We start from the raw sequence: 19,144 nt of genomic DNA on the forward strand, positions 1-19,144 counted from the left end.
CAGCAACTGCTATTTCCTGATGCTTACGTACCAGAGATGGTGATAAGAGCACTGCATGCATTATCTCATTTAATCCTCATAACAGCCCGATGAGTTGGCATTACTATCCCCAATTTATAGATGAGGAAACAGGCTCAGAGAGGTGAAGTAATCTGACCAGGTTACATAGCTAAGTAGAGTCAGGATCTGAATCCAAGAAGATTGTCTCTGCAGCCTATGCTCTCAATCATGCATCCTGGGCTCCTCCAGAACCTGTGGGAAACTCAGAGGATGCCAAATGATAAATTCCTAAAAACCACACTTATTACATATGGGAGGAAAGAGAGGACACCTCTGTGAACCTGGAGTGATTCATCCTATCAGGGCACATAGCGATGCTCCTTTTTGAAAGGGGGAAAGAACCATCCCTAGAGGTGGGGTGATCCCACATCTGCTGTATGTTTGAGGGTGATAAGCAATGGACAGTTCACCTCTGGAATGCCTGAGGAAAAGAGACCCTCCCCACCATCTCTGAGGGGCAGCCCTATTTCTTGGATACATTAGGGAAACTCTGCCCCAGGATCTGAGAGAAACACAGTCTCCATTCCAGGTGCCTGCTCACTCTCCTGGAGCCTCTGGCCGTCGCACCCTATTGCAGCTCCTGGGTTTGGCTGGGGCACAGGATTAACCATCCCCAGGAAATGCCTCCCTCCGGTCCAGGCAGGGATCCCAGCGTACACACCCCTGGTGGTGGCAGTGGGGGAGAAAGGGGGAAGGTGGAATGCTTCCTTCTCTCCAGGTCAGGGAAGAGATCTGGGGACCACCTGGGGGCCCTCACCCCTCCTGCCTCCTTGCTGGGGAAGTGCCCAGTCCAGTGCCCGCTCCATGGCCACCTCCCTCCCTCTAGCTGTGCCGGGGCATGAATCAGCTCTCACAGCTTGTTAAAGCTAGACCTCTTGTTTTCATGCCCTCACCTCAGGAAACAGAGTTACAGCTTTTCCAGCTCTACTCAGCAGGGGGCCAGGGTCCTCACTTTATAAACATCCCCAGCCTGTGAGAGCAGAGGGCAGGGAGATAGTGTGAGACAGGAGCCCAGGGGAGAAAGAAAGAAACTAAGATTCAAGGAGCAACGCAAAGCAAAGTCAAGGAGTCAAGACCAGAGTAGCTGAGCAGAGGCCAAGAAGGGTCCGAGAGGGCTGTGCAGCAGTAATGGCCCTGAGGATGCTCTGGGCTGGACAGGCCAAGGGGATCCTAGGAGGCTGGGGGATCGTCTGCTTGGTGATGTCTCTACTCCTCCAGCACCCAGGAGTCTACAGCAAGTGCTACTTCCAAGCTCAAGGTAAAGTGGGGTGAGGCATTAGGAATGAAGGAGCAGCAGAGAGGGCACAGGGAGGACAGGGCCTTAGAGATGATCCCATGTCAAAATACCCAGGCTCCCTTCAGCTGTGAAAGAGGAAAGACAAACTAAATACGGATATAGTATGTACTTACCGTCTCCACCCCAGACCTGAAGAGACTCTGCCTCTCATCAGCACTCCTACACCCACTAACATTTTCCGTTCTTCCCTAGCCCCCTGTCACTATGAGGGGAAATATTTCACCCTGGGTGAGTCTTGGCTCCGCAAGGACTGTTTCCATTGCACCTGTCTGCATCCTGTTGGTGTGGGCTGCTGTGACACGTGAGTGACCAAAGATAGCCAGAGAGAATGACTCTGATGTGAATGACTGAGGGATGACCAGGGAGGGACTAGATTGCTGTGATGTAAGAATGAACAGAAGAGCAGTACAAGATGGGCCGAACATGAAGGGCCCAACACTAGTGTGAAAGATAAGGCCTCGGCCGGGCGCGGTGGCTCAAGCCTGTAATCCCAGCACTTTGGGAGGCCGAGGCGGGCAGATCACAAGGTCAGGAGATCGAGACCACAGTGAAACCCCGTCTCTACTAAAAATACAAAAAAAAATTAGCCGGGCGCGGTGGCGGGCGCCTGTAGTCCTAGCTACTCAGGAGGCTGAGGCAGGAGAATGGCGTGAACCCAGGAGGCGGAGCTTGCAGTGAGCCGAGATCGCGCCACTGCACTCCAGCCTGGGCAACAGCGTGAGACTCCGTCTCAAAAAAAAAAAAAAAAAAAAAAAAAAAAAAAAAAAAAAAAAAAAAAGAAAGATAAGGCCTCAGGCTATAAATCAGGGGAGGCTGGGGTGTACCTGGAGAGAAAATACTCCTGTTATAAAACAAAAAGGCCCACATATGGTAGGTGAGAGCTTAGGAGGACCAAGGGGCCACTGAAAGGGGCTCTAGTGGGGAAAGCTGTGAGAGAGGGAACATGTGGGCAGGGATAAAGGCAGCCTTTCACTGTGCTGATTCCTTCCCCCATCCTTGGTTTCCCAGGTCCCAGCATCCCATCGACTTTCCGGCTGGGTGTGAGGTACGTCAGGAGGCAGGAACCTGCCAGTTCTCCTTGGTGCAAAAATCTGACCCTCGGCTGCCCTGCAAAGGGGGAGGGCCTGACCCAGAATGGGGCTCAGCCAACACCCCTGTTCCTGGGGCTCCTGCTCCCCACTCCAGCTAAACTCAACTGATCACCCATCTGCTGACTGCTCACTGCTGCTGCCACTTCCAGGGAAACCACTAGCAGCTGCCAATGTATTCTGAATAAATAAATTAATGCTATAGCTGAAAGCCTGACTCTCACTGTCCACGACATTGGACCCCAGGTGGAAAAAGTGGGTCCCACTAGAGTCCAGGTGCTGAGTTCTCAGTATTCACAAGGAACTAGCGCCAGGGTGGTCCAGTTTCAGATGGTTATGGTGCTGGTGCTAGGGCCTGGGGCAGCATATGACGCCAGGGTGGGGCTGGTAGGCAGCACCTTGATGGGGAGGTCCCAGCTGAAGGTGTCTACAGGTACTTGCTCAGGACCTGTCCAGGTGGTAGGTTCGGGCTGTTCCACAGGGGGTAGGAGTACCAATCCTGGTTCTCGGGACGTTACAAATTCAAAATGCAATCTCCACTTCAAGGACACTACGGAAGAAAAAGATTAAGGTACAAGCATTAGAAGCCAGCGGGAGTAAAGGCCAATGACAGGATATAGTTAGTGAATGAGAAAAAAAAATCTGTATTCAGGAAGACAGGCAAAAGTCACAGAGCAGGGAGCTGTGATTAAGGGTTTTTCTGAGGCCGGGCGCGGTGGCTCAAGCCTGTAATCCCAGCACTTTGGGAGGCCGAGACGGGTGGATCACGAGGTCAGGTGATCGAGACCATCCTGGCTAACACGGTGAAACCCCGTCTCTACTAAGAAATATAAAAAACTAGCCGGGCGAGGTGGCGGGCGCCTGTAGTCCCAGCTACTCGGGAGGCTGAGGCCGGAGAATGGCGTGAACCCGGAAGGCAGAGCTTGCAGTGAGCTGAGATCCGGCCACTGCACTCCAGCCTGGGCTACAGAGCGAGACTCCGTCTCAAAAAAAAAAAAAAAAAAAAAAAAAAAAGGGGTTTTCTGAAGCAATTGGGTAGTCCCATAGATGTCAGCTGAAGATAGCAGAATGAAAAGAATACCTAACATAGCAGAATAGAATACCTAACAACCCAAGAGTGAGGCAGTGAAGTCTAGGTAGTGTGAAGTAATCAAAAATCAGTGTATCACAAGCTCCCAGTAGGTAGGCATTGGGAAGGAGTTCTATCAAGCTGTTAGGAGTTTAGGGGTCAGTGCATCTAAGAAACGGGAAGAGGCTGAAGGTCTGAGAAACTGTTCAAGGTCAGAGGCTAGATGTGGGTATGTCTGGGAGTGTGTATAAGGAATCAGGATCCATTACACCCCCCCTTAGCACAGCATTTTACTGTCCCCTTCTCCCTTCTCCAGTAACAGTGAGGGTCTCACCAATGGCTGTACAGAAGCCTGGGGTGGAGCTGAGAGGGATTGGGAGGGAGAAGCTGGTTCTGGTTGTATGCAGGCAGGATTCCTGGTGCCGGGCGTGAGTCACATGTGACACAGAGGGGACACCCCCTGCCCCACGTCGCCGTTGGTACTCAGGCTGTACACGCTCCTCGGTCTGTAAGCTGACTGAAAACTGGGAGCAAGAGATGTGTGCTAACAGGAAGTGCTGTCTGTAGGTGAGAGGACAGCCCAACCTCAAGCTGTTTTACAAAGGGACCCTGGATGACCCCACTATCCCCTTCTACATGCCACCCCTCTTTCTACAGGCCTTCCACCCTAGCCCTTCAACTCCAGCACCCAGCGGATAAGAAGCTCTGTTCCCTTCTTACCTGCAAACAAGCTACAGTTCCTTCCCCTAAGTTTAAGGTCCCCACCACGTCCTCGCCAAGTCTGTACACAGATTTGAAGATGCCAAACGTCCCAACTTTCCCTCGGCCATCACTGATATTATATAGATCTGGGGAGAATAGGACACTATAAGCCTGGAGTCTACACACTGGGGAACGTCTAGGACTGGGCACCACAGGCCAAAAGGTGGGGCTTTTCTTTATAATTGGAGGTGTGAGGTATCAGTGGATCCACAGAAGTGTGTGGTGGTTAGGAGACTGTCTGAGATGGGAATACAATGAGGGGAAGGATGGGGTAGGACAATTCTGAAAGAATTCTCACGGAGGCTGCGGCAGGATGTGGCAGCCATTAGGCGCTCCCCAGCCAGCTCAGCTAGCCATGAATCCTTCTTCCCACCTTCATCCTCCTCCAAGAATGGACTGGATGGGGCTACAGCCTCATCCTGGGGAAACCGGACATCCTGAAGGCCTAGAGAAAGAATGAGTGGAGAGGTAACGCTGAGAGGGAACAGAGATGACAGTAGAGGTTAGGGTTTTAGATTCCAACGTGAGACGGCTGAAGGTAAGGGGCGCCAGGGCTGAGGTGTACATCTCTATCTCCAGAACCCTCCCTTCCTTCCCAACTCCCGAGCACCATCACTGAGACCAGGAACTTTCCCTGCAGCCCCTCTTGCAAGTCCTCTAAGACAATTTCTGCTTTGACAAGGTCCTTCCCCAGCCCTTCCCTCCAGGAGCCCTTGCTTACCAGTCAGCACAAGAACCCTCAGAGGGACTCTGAGTAACGTGATGGGGGAGTTGACACGCTGGCAGCCAATGGTCAGTTTGTAGACGTACTTGACTGACTGACCCCGAAAGGAGGGTGGTCCCTCTATGGGCAGCACTTCACTGTAGGAGTCTGGTTGGGAAGTAGTTGTCAGGGCAGCCAGAGGCACCAGAGGAGTTCTCCCTCCAGGAGGCTTAGAAGGCAATTCAGGGATGGGGACAATCACTCACATGATTTGGACTCTCCAGGATCTAGCCTCAGGTCACAGAATAGAATTTTTGGTGGAGTAGAAAGGATACACTGACCCCTCTCACCTGAAAAAGGTAAGAATGACTAATTTAATGACCCATTGTCCAGTACTGAACAAGACTAGCATGGCAAGTGGAGACAGTGAAAAGCTGCCAGGCCCTCTTTCCCTGCTGTGAAATGAGAATAGTCTTCTACCCCTACAGAAATAGTCATGCTCCCCAACATTCCCAGCACAACAGGGACTATAAGAACAAGAACAATTAACAACTTCACCCATGGGTGACAATGCCTCCACACACACCCCCCACACCCCACCTCTCCCAGGCAAATGCCCCTCTCTAACCTCGGTGTGGCAGAAAGACAGTCTGGCTGTCCGGCTGGACATCTGGCTGACTAGAGTCAGGGGGAGGCAGTGCTACTCGACTCTCACTGGCATGGAACTGGCAGTGGATTTGAGCACTGGCCCAGGCCAGGGCCTCACTGTGGGAAGAGGAAAAGGAGGTATTCGAGGTAGTTCCCGACCTCACAAATGCTTTTCCAAGCTCCCTATCGCACTGTCTTAACCAACAAGGTTAGATGACTGTCCTAGTGATCAGGAAATCCAGAACTCCAAAGAGAAACCATAAAGAGTAGCAAACTGTGGGTAAAACGGGGAAAGGGGGAGGGGAAGGAAAGCGCACAGCTATGTCATCCACATCTTCTGTTAAAGAGCCCTCTCCTACAATGAGAGCACAATGAGCAAAAGGAGGTAGTGTCGCTACAGGACAACCTGAGCTCTGCCTCAGCCCCAGAGATAATTCTGGCTTCTTCCCAGAAGGGCCACCACCTTCAGTGCCAGCATCCCCACCTGGATGCAGAAGTGGCCGTGGGGGGAAGGGGATTGGTGACGGTCACTACACACTCCAGCGCCTCCCCAGCCAAAAATACAGGACCCCGGCTCAGCTCTGCTACCACTTCAATCATGGCAGCTCCGGAATCAGATCTAGAAGGAAACAAGGTGGGGCGGAGGTCAGCACCGTGACAGGGAGGAGCGTTGCGGTGAGCACCTAGGGCTGAGGACAGGGGTGGTCAGCACCGTGGTGCCCGAGGGAGCGCCTGGATATAGGAAGGGTAAGCGGGTGGCAGGGAGGCGGCTGAAAACTCAGTACTGCCCGGGGGAGGACGTCGCTCTGGGCCCTGGACCCCCGCCCCTGTGCTCCGGGTTCTTCTCCCTGGGCACCCCCGCGGAGTTGCCAAACTGGTCTCCGCTCCTCCTTTCCTCAAAGTTCCACGTCCCAGCCCAAGATCACGGCCGCCCGTCACCTCGCATAGTCGACACTAGGGATCAGGACCCCCAGGCCTCACCTGCCCGCCCCTCTGGGTCCCGGTTAGGTGCGCGGCAGCTGCGGCGGCGACGTTGGCGGCAGCGTCCGGGGGGCGGTAGAGGCGGGACTTCCCTTCGGTCCTCCACCCTCCGCGGAGTCCCTTCCGGCCGGAAGCGCCCGGCCGGCCAGACCGGAAAGGGCTCGGGTTGTCCCGGCGCCCAGGGTCACCTTCCCACGGGCTGGCACCTGGGCGCGGGCGCTGCCCCGGAGCCGGCCTGCGGGACCTGGCGCCCAATCCTGGGGGACCCGGTGCCGTGGCCCAGGGGCCGGGCCGAGGTCCTGGGGGCGGTGCCTTCCGGGCCCGTCCCGGGGCGGTGCCTGGTGGGCTGGCCCCGCGGCTCCTCCCCTCTCTGCGGGCCCAGTCGCCCTTTGGCCGGGCGAGCTAATCATCGCGGCTCAATGACGACGAGGCCCGACCCTTCCCGTCCAGGACCTACAGAGACAACCGAAGGAGAGCCCAAGGCGGCTTCATTGCTGTCTCTGCCGCTACTGAAGCAAGAGCTCCCCGGCTCCACTGAAACACCAGCTCATCTAAGCTTTCCCCAACGCCCGGCCCTCCGGGACGATACCTAACAACCACCGGCGCCCACATTTGGAATAGGCTGGCCAGATACTTAGTATCCGAGGGCTCGGAACTTGGGGCCATCGAGGTCATGGGGACCCAGGATCCAGGAAACATGGGAACTGGCGTCCCAGCCTCGGAGCAGATAAGCTGTGCCAAAGAGGATCCACAGGTTTATTGCCCTGAAGAGACTGTAGGCACCAAGGATGTGCAGGTTACAGACTGCAAGAGTCCCGAAGACAACCGACCCCAAAAAGAGACGGGCTGCTGCAATCCGGAGGACTCTGGGCAGCTGATGGCTTCCTATGAGGGTAAAGCTATGGGCTACCAGGTGCCTCCCTTTGGCTGGCGCATCTGTCTGGCTCATGAGTTTACAGAGAAGAGGAAACCCTTTCAAGCTAACAATGTCTCCCTAAGGAACATGATAAAGCATATAGGCATGGGCTTGAGGTGAGTAGACCCCATTGCCTAGAATGCCTTTGGCTTCACTTTGTTCCAGCTCAAAACTAGCAGAGGTGGGAAAGGGCAAGAAAGCAGTTGGGCTTCTTGTCCCAGTGAAGCGGCCCCTATCCCTGGCATATTTTAGGCCTATGGTTTTGGACCATGAGACCAGGTCACATCTCTTTGCAACACCATTCCCTCCCAGTGTTTTGTCTTTTCAGAAGGAAACAGTAGGAACATTTGGTCATGCAGTCAGCCTTTCCCATTCAGGCTCCTTCTCACATACTGGTTTCCAATGACTTCCCTTTGGGATTAGCTATACTTTGTGGCAAGGTAGGAAAGGATAATCTGGCTGCTGTGATACTAACACAATGTTGTTTTATTTGGGGGTGGGGAGTCTCAACCCCTTACTTCCTGCAAACAGCTGGGGCATTCTCTGTACCTCTTTAGGCACATTGTTAGAGTCCCAACACTACTGCTTCTTTCCTCAAGCTTTAGCTCCAGGGAGTAGGTAAGAGCCTCCCTGCCCTCAACTCTGAAGTGATGAAAAGGTGCTGTCATTCTATTCTGGGAGAGAGAGCTCTTGATATTAAGTCATTTATCAGAGAGGCACTGCCATAGATGTAGAACCCGTCTAGATCCCCACTGAGTTCAGAGACTAGTGATGAGGAGCCAGACCCACTAACAGGAACAGGTGGATGTGAGGACAGAAAGCATCACCCTGAGGTCATCCTGACTCAGTCTACACAATAAACACAGAACTGTGGAGGGAGGCATAAAGCTTGGGAAATCCTGCCCTGACAGCTTCTAGAGTAGGAGACCCTTCATTTCCCCAGTAAGTGCTGTGGGGCTGTGATGGGGAGGTCAGTTATCTAACCCCAGCCCTGGGGAGTGGGAAGGGCCTGACGCTGCCTGCACATCTGGCTTTGCTGGTGCCTGTGGGTGGCCTGCAGCAGAGAAGAATCATCCCTCCAGGCTGCTTCTGAAATCAATTCAGTCCAAGTTTGACCCCAAAAGCTTTTGGGTCAAAATAGGATCTAGTGTACAGAGAGAAGTACACTGAGTTGCATGTGGTGGGAACAATGAGATCAAGAAAAGATGGGCATCCTAGCCTCTTAGCCCTTAAATATGAACTGAGTCATAGAGGCCTGAAGCTGTGCTCAACCCCCTGGACCCTGGCTCCCCATTCCAGGATAGAGTAGGGGGGACTGATACAAGGTTTTTGGAATAGGATGAGTTCCTGTGAGGAGAAAGCACAGGTGAGACAAGAATTCTAAGTGATAACTCTTGAGGTTGAAATTGTGGAGAAGGCCAAATAGGTCAGGAATGGCCAGCTACCATATTAAGGGAGTGAGAGAGCTCCTAAGACGGAGCTGAACTGGGGACACTCTGACCAGGAGCTCCAGCAAGACAGAGTTCTCTGGGCCTTACCTCGGTAAGAATTCAATTTCAATTGTTCTCCCTTCCAGCCAGAGTCCACTCATTCAATAAATATTTATTGAGTGCTTCTTCCGTGCCAGATAGTCCTTTGTTCTGCCTATCCTCATAGATTGCAGTTACTCTCCCTGGTTGCCCTAATCCTCGGCCACACCCTCCCTCTACCAGTCCTTTCTGGCCTCTAGTTTCAAAGTCCAATTTTCTCTAAGCTGGCAGAGAGGATTCTCTGCCTTCTTGTCATCCCATCCTTTGTCTTCCTTCCCTCTTCTTTCCACCCCTAGAATGTGCTGTCCCTTTTTTTTTTTTTTTTTTTTTTGAGACAGTCTTGCTTTTGTCACCCAGGCTGGAGTGCAATGGTGCGATCTCAGCTCACTGCAACCTCTGTCTCCTGGGTTCAAGCTATTCTCCTGCCTCAGCCTCCCAAGTAGCTGGGATTGCAGGTGCCCGCCACCACATCCGGCTAATTTTTTTTGTATTTTTAGTAGAGACGGGGTTTCACCATGTTGGCCAGGCTGGTCTTGAACTCCTGACCTCAGGTAATCCGCCCACCTCGGCCTCCCAAAGTGCTGGGATTACAGGTGTGAGCCACACTGCACCTGGCCGCTGTCCCTATTCTTTAATCACATTTCTCCTCCTCCGCTCCAGTCTGTCTGTTATCTCTCTTGTGCCCCATCATTTGTATGTTCATTCATTTGTAAATTTGGCAAATATGCATTGACTGCAGACCGTATGTCCTGCCCGGTGCTTGGACCTGAGGGTAATATTCAACTAGTCTTTGTCATTGTCCCTTTCCCCAAGGAACTTAAAAATATGTCAGCCTCACATCAGGAACACTGAAATAACAAGGCAATGTCTGATTAGGAATTGAGATAGCAGTTTGTATATATGAGTAATAATCATACCTGTACTTTATGGCTTTCTTATCTATTATGTCATTTGATCTTTCAACCATTTTATTAGGTAGCTAGAGCAGGTGGTATCCTCATTTTGTAGATGAAGAAACTGGGACTTAGGGGTTACTTACCCAATTATTTGGCTAGAAGTGGTGTGACTGAACAGTAGGCATAATGTGGTTAGGTAGGGAGGACAGTGGAAATGGGAAAGAGCCTGGCAAGGCAGGGGCTACTTGGTGAGGACCCATCTGGAATGAGAATTTGTAGGAAATAAGATTAGAAGATAGGCTGGGACAGATGTCAGAGCCTTGAAAACAGAATCATTTGCCTACTGAAAACAGCCTCAATCATTTGCCTCTTGGATACAGGGCTGTAGCAAGCCCAGGAAAATGTTGGGATTTTTTGAAGGCTTTACCGAGAGCAAAATCAGAAAGCTTCACGGTTTAAATGCTGAATTAAAAAAAAAAAAAAAAAAAAAAAAAAAAGACTTGAGAGGAAATGCCCAGAAATAAATATAAACACTGATTGTCTGTGGGTGAGATGGTTTTTTTCCCCCTTTCACCTTTCACAATTAGAAAGAAAAATGATCATTTTAAAAAGAAGAAAGGCCACAAGCGGTAGCTCACGCCTCTAATCCCAGCACTTTGGGAGACCGAGGCAGGCAGATCACCTGAGGTCAGGAGTTCAAGACCAGCCTGGCTAACATGGTGAAACCCCATCTCTACTAAAAATACAAAAAAAAAAAAAAAAAATGTGCCAGGCATGGTAGTGGACGCCTGTAATCCCAGCTACTTGGGAGGCTGAGGCAGGAGAATTGCTTGAACACAGGAGGCGGAGTTTGCAGTGAGCCAAGACTGCGCGTCACTGCACTCTAGCTTGGACAACAAAGAATGAAACTCTATCTCAAAAAAAATAAATAAATAATAAAAATAAAAATAAGAAAGTTATCCCCAGCAGTCTATGCCTGTTTTGGAGGTAGGGGATTGGGGGTGGAGGCTGTAGGCCAGGAAACCATAAACGGTCCTTTCAGCACCTCAGACAGAAGCTCCTGATGTTGGAAGTAAAGCAGTGGTGGTGGCACTAGAGAGATAAGGAGAGATCAGAAAGCCCCTTCTGAGGAGAAAAAAGGAGAGAAACAAAGCCACTCCTACACTTTAGCTGGGGTGACTGGGAAGATGAAGGGACCTTGAACTGTATAGGAATCAAGAGGAAGAGAGATTTGAAAGCAGATGTCCTTGGGACATTTAATGGGAGGTCACAGAGACAGGCAGGTGACAGCCTGTGAACAACTGCCCACCTGCCCCCTTCCACTCACATTGCCTCTTGCTCCTCAGGTACCTGCAGTGGTGGTACCGGAAGACCCAGGTGGAAAAGAAGACACCTTTCATCGACATGATCAATTCTGTACCCCTAAGACAGATTTATGGTGAGCCTCACCCCATCTGTGCTCTGCTCAGAAAAGGCCCAGCCTCCAGGTCTACCACAGTTAGGCAGAGGCTTCCAGTTTATGCAAATTGCACTGTTCCATTCCCTAGGTTTTCAGAAGAACCAGGCTTTATAGTCTAGAAAGTTAGAAATATGCTTATTTTCCTCTCCCAATACCCCACTAACCATCCTGATTTCTCTAGGTTGTCCCTTGGGTGGCATCGGGGGAGGCACTATTACCCGTGGCTGGAGAGGCCAGTTCTGTCGTTGGCAGCTTAACCCTGGAATGTATCAGCACCGGACAGTCATCGCTGACCAAGTAAGAGCCAGGAGGTGGAGAGGCCAGGACAGTACCTCCCCAGGCCAAGAAGGAAGGACCTCTTGGCTAGTGTAGGAGGTAGCAGTTAGATGTGAATATGATTCAATCCAGTAAGTACTCTCAGGATGCTTCCTGTGTGCCCAGCCCTGTGCTAGGATATACTGTAGGAATAAGACACACACAGAGCACACATTCCTTGAAAGAGTAAACAGACTTGGCATTTCTCTAGCAAATGCCTCCTGTCTACCTCACTGGCCCAACCCAACTAGCTGAGGCAGCCCCCAACCACAAAGAATGCAGAGAATTCCCAAATCACTTAACCTGGCTAAAAGAACATTTGGTAGGACTGGAAGGGAGAAGAAAACCCAAAGTCTATAAACTCATGGGAAAAAAAGACATGTAGTACAAGGTTCCTCACCCTGATTGAGGAACCTTCACCAAAGTTCAGCTCCTCTGCTGATCACTTCCCTGGAGGTCTCTCTGGCTTAGGATCTAAAAAGCTCCTTCTCTCCCGGGCTTAGATCTCTAGCCTTCTTCCCTCTTCTGAAGCTTCACTTTTTTCCTTTTGCTCCTACATCACATCTGGGCCTTAAATTGCCAGAAGTATGTGGCCTGCCTTTCATCATATCTCTCTAGTTGACCACCCTTTAGAGTTGTCTAGGAAGTTCCTCTTTCCTGGCTCCAGCATTCAGCCTCATCTTCAAAGGAAAAATGACTAGCAAATCTTTAGTCCAATTAATGACAATGCCCTTCCTGGTTCAGGTTTACCAGCCCTGCCCATGTTCCAAGATCCCTCTCTGCCTCATCCCTTAGGTATCCTGAGGGGAATGGCTTCTAGAATTGTGACTCTACAATTAAAGTAATTATTGCATGCTTAACATGTGCTAGACACTGTTCTAGGCTCTTTGTATACTGTTTAATACTAAAAACAATCCTACAAGGGAAGTACCACTATTATGCTCATTTTGCAGATGAGGACACTAAGATCCAGAGAGGTTTAGTAACATGCGCAAGGTCACAAGGTTGGTAAATGGAAAGGTTGGGATTCAGAACCATTTCTTTCTGTGGTGAAGAGCTTGTGGTCTTAACCATTATGTACCATTCCAACAAAATGAAAAAGTATTTTATATAGTTGTCCCTCAGTATCCATTGGGGGTTGGGCCCAGGACCCACTATCCGAGGATGCTCAGTCTTTGATTTGAAGTGGCATATAGTATTTGCAAATAACCATTGCACATCCTCCTATATACTTTAAATCATCTGTAGATTACTTATAATACCTCATACATTGTTACATAAACCCTTGTCATACCGTACAAGAAATAAAGTGTGTGCATATTCAGTACAGATGCAACTTTTTTTCCGCATATTTTAGATTTGGTTGGTTGAATCCACTGATGCGGAACTCACAGATACGGAGAGCCGACTGTATACAATAAAAATATTTGGCATAGTTTGAACCAGGGAAAGGGATATTAATCCCTCATAGCTCCTACCCTCCAAGAGCTAAAACTTTTTTTGAGAAAACAAAACTTAGGGGAAATGGAGACAGAGACCACATCAGTGCTAAAAGAAGAGGGGTGGATAGTATACTGCGGAAAAAGGGACGGCGCTGCAGATTTCACTCATTCCCTCCACATACACACCAACTCTGAAGAATGGTGCATCAGTGAATTAGAAAATGTACCTACTCTCAGAAGAACCCATAGAGCAGTCAGGGACACAGAATGGTCAGTCAATACATTATAAGATAATACACCAAATGCTAGAATAGAGCGGGAGGGGGGCACATATAATGACTCACTGCTGGAGGAAGGAGAGGAAGAGGAAGAGATGGCTTTTGACCTAGGCTTTGAAGGATGAGAGGTTTCACCAGATAGTGAATTAAGTATGAGCACAGGCATGGAGGAGGGAATGTAGTGTGCTCAAGGAACAGTGAGTATTTTTATATGAGCAGAATATAGGTGCTTGAAGAGGTGATGAGTCTGATGGGCAGGGAGAGGCCAGCTCAAGAAGGGCCTTGAAAGCCAGGCAAGAGTTGAGACTTTAGCCTGAGGGCCATGGGGAGTCACTGAAACATTCTAACCAAGGACGACATATCTAGATTTGCCTGTGAGAAAGATCACTCTGCTACCCAGATGAAAAGGGCCACAGAAAAAGCAGGAGATTGTTTGGGCTTAAATGAGATGCTAACACCACCATAGTGGAGAAGGGAGAGAAAGCTTGGGAGATAGATGGACGAGGAGGTAGCAGGACTTGGTGATTCACTGAGCCTGGGGGATGACTTGAAGCTGATGGTGCAGTGGTAACAGCTGCAGGCTCTGAAAGGGGAGGAGCTGATTTGAGGAGAGGGAAGACTTAGTTTGTGGTGCCTGTGGCTTACCCCGTTCCAGCTTATCTGCCCTCTTTAAGTTCACAGTGTGCCTACGCCGGGAAGGGCAGACTGTGTACCAGCAAGTCCTGTCCCTGGAGCGCCCAAGTGTCCTCCACAGCTGGAACTGGGGCCTGTGTGGGTACTTTGCTTTCTACCACGCCCTCTATCCCCGAGCCTGGACTGTCTATCAGCTTCCTGGCCAGGATGTCACCCTCACCTGCCGTCAGATCACACCCATCTTGCCCCATGACTACCAGGTGAGGCCCCCACGTCTGTATTTTCCATTGCCCTCCCTTCCCCAGGACCTTGCCTCTGCTAGAAACTGCATGGCCTGCCAGGCTCCACGGTGGCTCACGCCTGTAATCCCAACACTTGGGAGGCCGAGGCAGGCGGATCACGAGGTCAGGAGATGGAAATCATCCTGGCTAACACATGAAATCCTGTCTCTACTAAAAATACAAAAAAAATTAGCGGGGCATTGTGGCGGGCGCCTGTAATCCCAGCTACTCGGGAGGCTGAGGCAGGAGAATGGCGTGAACCCAGGAGGTGGAGCTTGCAGTGAGCCAAGATCATGCCACTGCACTCCAGCCTGGGTGACAGAGCAAGACTCCGTCTCAAAAAAAAAAAAAAAAAAAAGGAAAAGAAACTGCATGACCTGTGAAAGGAGATTGAAGCCATCACACTGGCTTCCCAGAACCACCGCCCGATTGGTTCTGGTCTTCTATGTCCCGATAGGCAGCTTGCCTGGGAATACAGGGAGATGCAAGTGGACAAAAGAAGAGTATACTGAGGAGTATTTGAGTCAGGTCCTGTGTGCGCCCAGGACTGATCCTAGGAGAGTGGGGTCAGGAGGGGCTCTACTGGGACCGTCTGAGTCTAATGTTCTGCCCCCAGGACAGCAGCCTGCCTGTAGGAGTCTTTGTGTGGGATGTGGAAAATGAAGGGGACGAAGCTCTAGATGTGTCCATCATGTTCTCCATGCGGAATGGACTGGGGGGTGGAGACGATGCCCCAGGGGGTTTGTGGAATGAGCCCTTCTGTCTGGAGCATGGCGGGGAAACTGTCCAGGGGCTGCTGCTGCATCATCCAACCCTTCCAAACCCCTACACAATGGCTGTGGCTGCACGAGTCACGGTAAGGAAAGAGCCTGCCCTATACCTTAGCCCCTGAACCCCATCTCCACCCCACCATGGTCTCTTCATCCACCCTCATCATACTCCCGTAAGCCCCTAGGTCTGGGTAAGAGGAGCTGGGGAGCTAGCCAGGACCCAGTGTACTCGTGCCTGCCCTCACAGTCCCTGGCCCCTTCACAGGCAGATACCACGGTAACCCACATCACAGCCTTTGACCCTGACAGCACGGGGCAGCAGGTGTGGCAGGATCTACTTCAGGATGGACAGCTGGACTCTCCCGCTGGTGATGGGGGGTCTGACTGGGAGATGGTGGGAAGAGAGGTTGTCCCTGTCTTGGGACCAAGGGTGGGAGGCCTGGCAATAAGTAGGCCTTGTTTCCCTGTTAGGGATCCCTATCCCTGGGGTTGCAGGGGCTCCTGTCCTGAATTCTCTTGTGCTTCTCTCAGGCCAAAGCACCCCTACGCAGAAAGGAGTAGGCATTGCTGGAGCTGTGTGTGTTTCCAGCAAGTTGCGACCTCGAGGCCAGTGCCGCCTGGAGTTTTCACTGGCCTGGGACATGCCCAGGATCCTGTTTGGAGCTAAAGGCCAAGTCCACTACAGGTGAGGGGAGCAAGAAAGTGTAAGGATCCAAAGCTCTGACCTGGGGCTTGTGTTCATCCTTCCCCTTCCCACCCCAGGCGGTATACAAGGTTCTTTGGCCAGGATGGAGATGCAGCACCTGCCCTCAGCCACTATGCACTGTGCCGATACGCAGAGTGGGAAGAGAGGATCTCAGCTTGGCAGAGCCCGGTATTGGATGACAGGTGCCAGTGGGGCCCATCTCTTGCCTTTCTCCTAGGCACTCACTCCGAATGGGACTCCTCGATTTACTCTCCACCCACCAAAGTCAGTAGACTTGCACTGGGATTAATTTGATGCTTCTACTCTGCTGAACCCCCAAATCCTTTCCATCTTGGGAGATGCATGTTCCTTAAACCATTTCCTCCTCCTCACTTCCCAGATCACTGCCTGCCTGGTACAAATCTGCACTGTTCAATGAACTATACTTCCTGGCTGATGGAGGCACAGTATGGCTGGAAGTTCGTGAGGACTCCCTACCAGAGGAGCTGGGCAGAAACATGTGTCACCTCTGCCCCACCCTACGGGACTACGGTCGATTTGGCTACCTTGAGGGTACAGGATGCTGGTGGGCTGGGATATGGCAGGCCATGCCTAAGCCAGGATGATGGATTTGCCTACCCCAGGATATTGGTTAGGGTGAGGGGCTGATGGATGTGGACTAGTGACAGTGCCCCACTTCCAAATCTAGAGGACAAGCTACAGAGGGGTTTGAAGGGGAAGCAGGAATTCTGGCAACAGTGTTTCTCATTCATTCCTCCAGGCCAGGAGTACCGCATGTACAACACATATGATGTCCACTTTTATGCCTCCTTTGCCCTCATCATGCTATGGCCCAAACTTGAGCTCAGCCTACAGTATGACATGGGTGAGGATCTCTTTTGTGCCTCTTCTGCCCTCTTGGCTCCCCATACCCCTGAACTTCTGTGGTCCCTCAGATTGTCTCTTCTTTCCCTTCCCTTTATACATATCTGCATGCTGCTTACTGGTTCCCCACTGCGGTCACACACATAGCTCTGTGCCCCTCCTCAAGCATGCCCATTCCCTGCCTCCCTTCTGTGTCTGCTCCCGCAGCTCTGGCCACTCTCAGGGAGGACCTGACACGGCGACAGTACCTGATGAGTGGGGTGATGGCACCTGTGAAAAGGAGGAACGTCATCCCCCATGATATTGGGGACCCAGGTAAAAGTCCACCCCAAGGTCAGCTTCCCTCCCTCAACTTTTGTACCCTCTACCCTACCCACCAATGCAAATGACCCAGGTCCCCGCCTCTCCCACAGATGATGAACCATGGCTCCGGGTCAATGCCTATTTGATCCACGATACTGCTGACTGGAAGGACCTGAACCTGAAGTTTGTGCTGCAGGTTTATCGGGACTATTACCTGACGGGTGATCAAAACTTCCTGAAGGACATGTGGCCTGTGTGTCTAGTAAGGGATGCACATGCAGTGACCAGTGTGCCAGGGGTATGGCTGGTGTCTGGGAAGAGCCTAGCTGGTTGTTGCCTTTCCTCGGTACCTAGGTCTTCAGCATCTTGGTCCCCTCTCTAGGCTGTGATGGAGTCTGAAATGAAGTTTGACAAGGATCATGATGGACTCATTGAAAATGGAGGCTACGCAGACCAGACCTATGATGGATGGGTGACCACAGGCCCCAGGTTAGTGGGTAGGGGTTTCCAGGAGGCCTGAGGTGGGAAACTGGGCACCAAGGGATTGTAGGGCTCAAGAAAAAATGACTCATTGTCTGTTACACTGCATGGGAGTAGCTGGAGCTGCCAGTCTGACCCCCAAACCCATGTCCCTGATCAGTGCTTACTGTGGAGGGCTGTGGCTGGCAGCTGTGGCTGTGATGGTCCAGATGGCTGCTCTGTGTGGGGCACAGGACATTCAGGATAAGTTTTCTTCCATCCTCCACCGGGGCCAAGAAGCCTATGAGAGACTGCTGTGGAATGGTGAGTTCGGGGAGCCTAAGTAGTCTTAAAGCAGCTGAAGGGACACCAGGAGCCTTATTTTCTCTTCCTCGACTCCAGGCCGCTATTACAACTATGACAGCAGCTCTCAGCCTCAGTCTCGTAGTGTTATGTCTGACCAGTGTGCTGGACAGTGGTTCCTGAAGGCCTGTGGCCTAGGAGAAGGAGAGACTGAGGTGAGACTAGGAGGAGGAGCCAGAGAGAAAACTGGGTTTTCCCTGAAGGTGGGAAGTAAGTATATGAGACTATGTTCCTGCCATTGCCCCTCCAGGTGTTTCCTACCCCACATGTGGTCCGTGCTCTCCAAACTATCTTTGAGCTGAACGTCCAGGCCTTTGCAGGAGGGGCCATGGGGGCTGTGAATGGGATGCAGCCCCATGGTGTCCCTGATAAATCCAGTGTGCAGTCTGATGAAGTCTGGGTGGGTGTGGTCTACGGATTGGCAGCTACCATGATCCAAGAGGTAATACACTCCCTTTCCCATCTCTCTACCATCTGTATCCTGGCCCAGAAAACTTCCTCAGCCACCAAATTTCTTCAAGGCATAACCCAATGCCATCTTATCCATCTATAAAGCCTCCCGCTTTTCCCTGGTATGCATTCTAGCTCCTGCCTTCAGGCTTGCCTGTGGGTCACAGTTACCTCCTCTACTTCCTTCCCGCTCCTTGAAGGCAAAGACTATACTGCCTCCATCTATCCAGTGGAAATGGCTATTCAGAGGGTGCAAGTTAGTATGTATGACTGTCATCTCTCCCAACAGGGCCTGACTTGGGAGGGCTTCCAGACAGCTGAAGGCTGCTACCGTACCGTGTGGGAGCGCCTGGGTCTGGCCTTCCAGACCCCAGAGGCATACTGCCAGCAGCGGGTGTTCCGCTCACTGGCCTACATGCGGCCACTGAGCATCTGGGCCATGCAGCTAGCCCTGCAACAGCAGCAGCACAAAAAGGCCTCCAGGCCAAAAGTCGAACAGGGCACAGGACTAAGGACAGGGCCTATGTTTGGACCAAAGGAAGCCATGGCAAACGTGAGCGCAGAGTGAACCGTCTGAACTGTGGGAGGAAAGCACTAATAGCCCAGCCTCCAGCCTGGCCTTTCCTCCTTCCCCTCTGAACCTTCTGCAACCCTGAGCCATCAGGACAATCATACCCCTTCCCTTCTCCCCACCCAGTTGTGCCAGTAAATGGGGGTTGAGGGTGACCTAGGCAGCATTAGAATCACTTATTTATTTCTTTCCTCACCCGTTCCCTCACTGCATGAAATGTTCAGGGAGGTCAGTTGATTTCCCCAGGTACATTCATGGGGTGAGACACATGGGTACAAATAAAAGACCCAGAAAGCCAGTA

General features: G+C 51.5%; 4 protein-coding genes and 1 long non-coding RNA gene across 6 annotated transcripts in view; 3 read left to right on the forward strand and 2 right to left on the reverse strand.

Moving 5' to 3' along the window:
- TLN1 (talin 1) overlaps positions 1-19,144 on the forward strand; it is a 501,447-nt gene that overhangs the window by 442,470 nt on the left and 39,833 nt on the right. The gene's annotated exons all lie outside the window — the stretch shown is intronic.
- MSMP (microseminoprotein, prostate associated) lies at positions 1,189-2,656 on the forward strand. Its single transcript, XM_050762287.1, has 3 exons — positions 1,189-1,318; positions 1,550-1,658; positions 2,366-2,656. Exons 1-3 carry the CDS (start codon positions 1,189-1,191, stop codon positions 2,544-2,546), a joined length of 420 nt encoding a protein of 139 aa, XP_050618244.1. The 3' UTR covers positions 2,547-2,656.
- Positions 2,592-6,726, reverse strand: RGP1 (RGP1 homolog, RAB6A GEF complex partner 1). 2 transcript variants are annotated; one of them, XM_050762194.1, is made up of 9 exons: positions 6,609-6,722; positions 6,112-6,246; positions 5,608-5,744; positions 5,246-5,329; positions 4,998-5,147; positions 4,575-4,721; positions 4,235-4,362; positions 3,849-4,038; positions 2,592-2,995 (listed from the first exon to the last, which is right to left on the reverse strand). In XM_050762194.1, the coding sequence occupies exons 2-9, from the start codon at positions 6,225-6,227 to the stop codon at positions 2,772-2,774; spliced, it is 1,176 nt and encodes a 391-aa protein (XP_050618151.1). In that variant the 5' UTR covers positions 6,228-6,246; positions 6,609-6,722; the 3' UTR covers positions 2,592-2,771. The 2 variants fall into 2 exon arrangements, with proteins under 2 accessions (XP_050618151.1, XP_050618152.1); XM_050762195.1 differs by lacking the exons at positions 5,246-5,329; positions 6,112-6,246 and having other exon boundaries at positions 4,998-5,208; positions 6,609-6,726.
- Positions 6,726-19,141, forward strand: GBA2 (glucosylceramidase beta 2). The gene is made up of 17 exons (XM_050762092.1): positions 6,726-7,640; positions 11,296-11,387; positions 11,590-11,705; positions 14,118-14,336; positions 14,974-15,213; positions 15,393-15,495; positions 15,659-15,812; positions 15,890-16,015; positions 16,213-16,385; positions 16,594-16,698; positions 16,905-17,012; positions 17,111-17,262; positions 17,383-17,489; positions 17,641-17,783; positions 17,862-17,977; positions 18,073-18,264; positions 18,562-19,141. The coding sequence occupies exons 1-17, from the start codon at positions 7,282-7,284 to the stop codon at positions 18,838-18,840; spliced, it is 2,784 nt and encodes a 927-aa protein (XP_050618049.1). The 5' UTR covers positions 6,726-7,281; the 3' UTR covers positions 18,841-19,141.
- LOC126938115 (uncharacterized) lies at positions 17,126-17,744 on the reverse strand. The gene is made up of 2 exons (XR_007719946.1): positions 17,648-17,744; positions 17,126-17,395 (listed from the first exon to the last, which is right to left on the reverse strand). It is a non-coding gene; the product is annotated as an uncharacterized LOC126938115 (long non-coding RNA).

The sequence above is a fragment of the Macaca thibetana genome, chromosome 15 (genome assembly GCF_024542745.1).
Source record: "Macaca thibetana thibetana isolate TM-01 chromosome 15, ASM2454274v1, whole genome shotgun sequence".
Taxonomy (NCBI): domain Eukaryota; kingdom Metazoa; phylum Chordata; class Mammalia; order Primates; family Cercopithecidae; genus Macaca; species Macaca thibetana.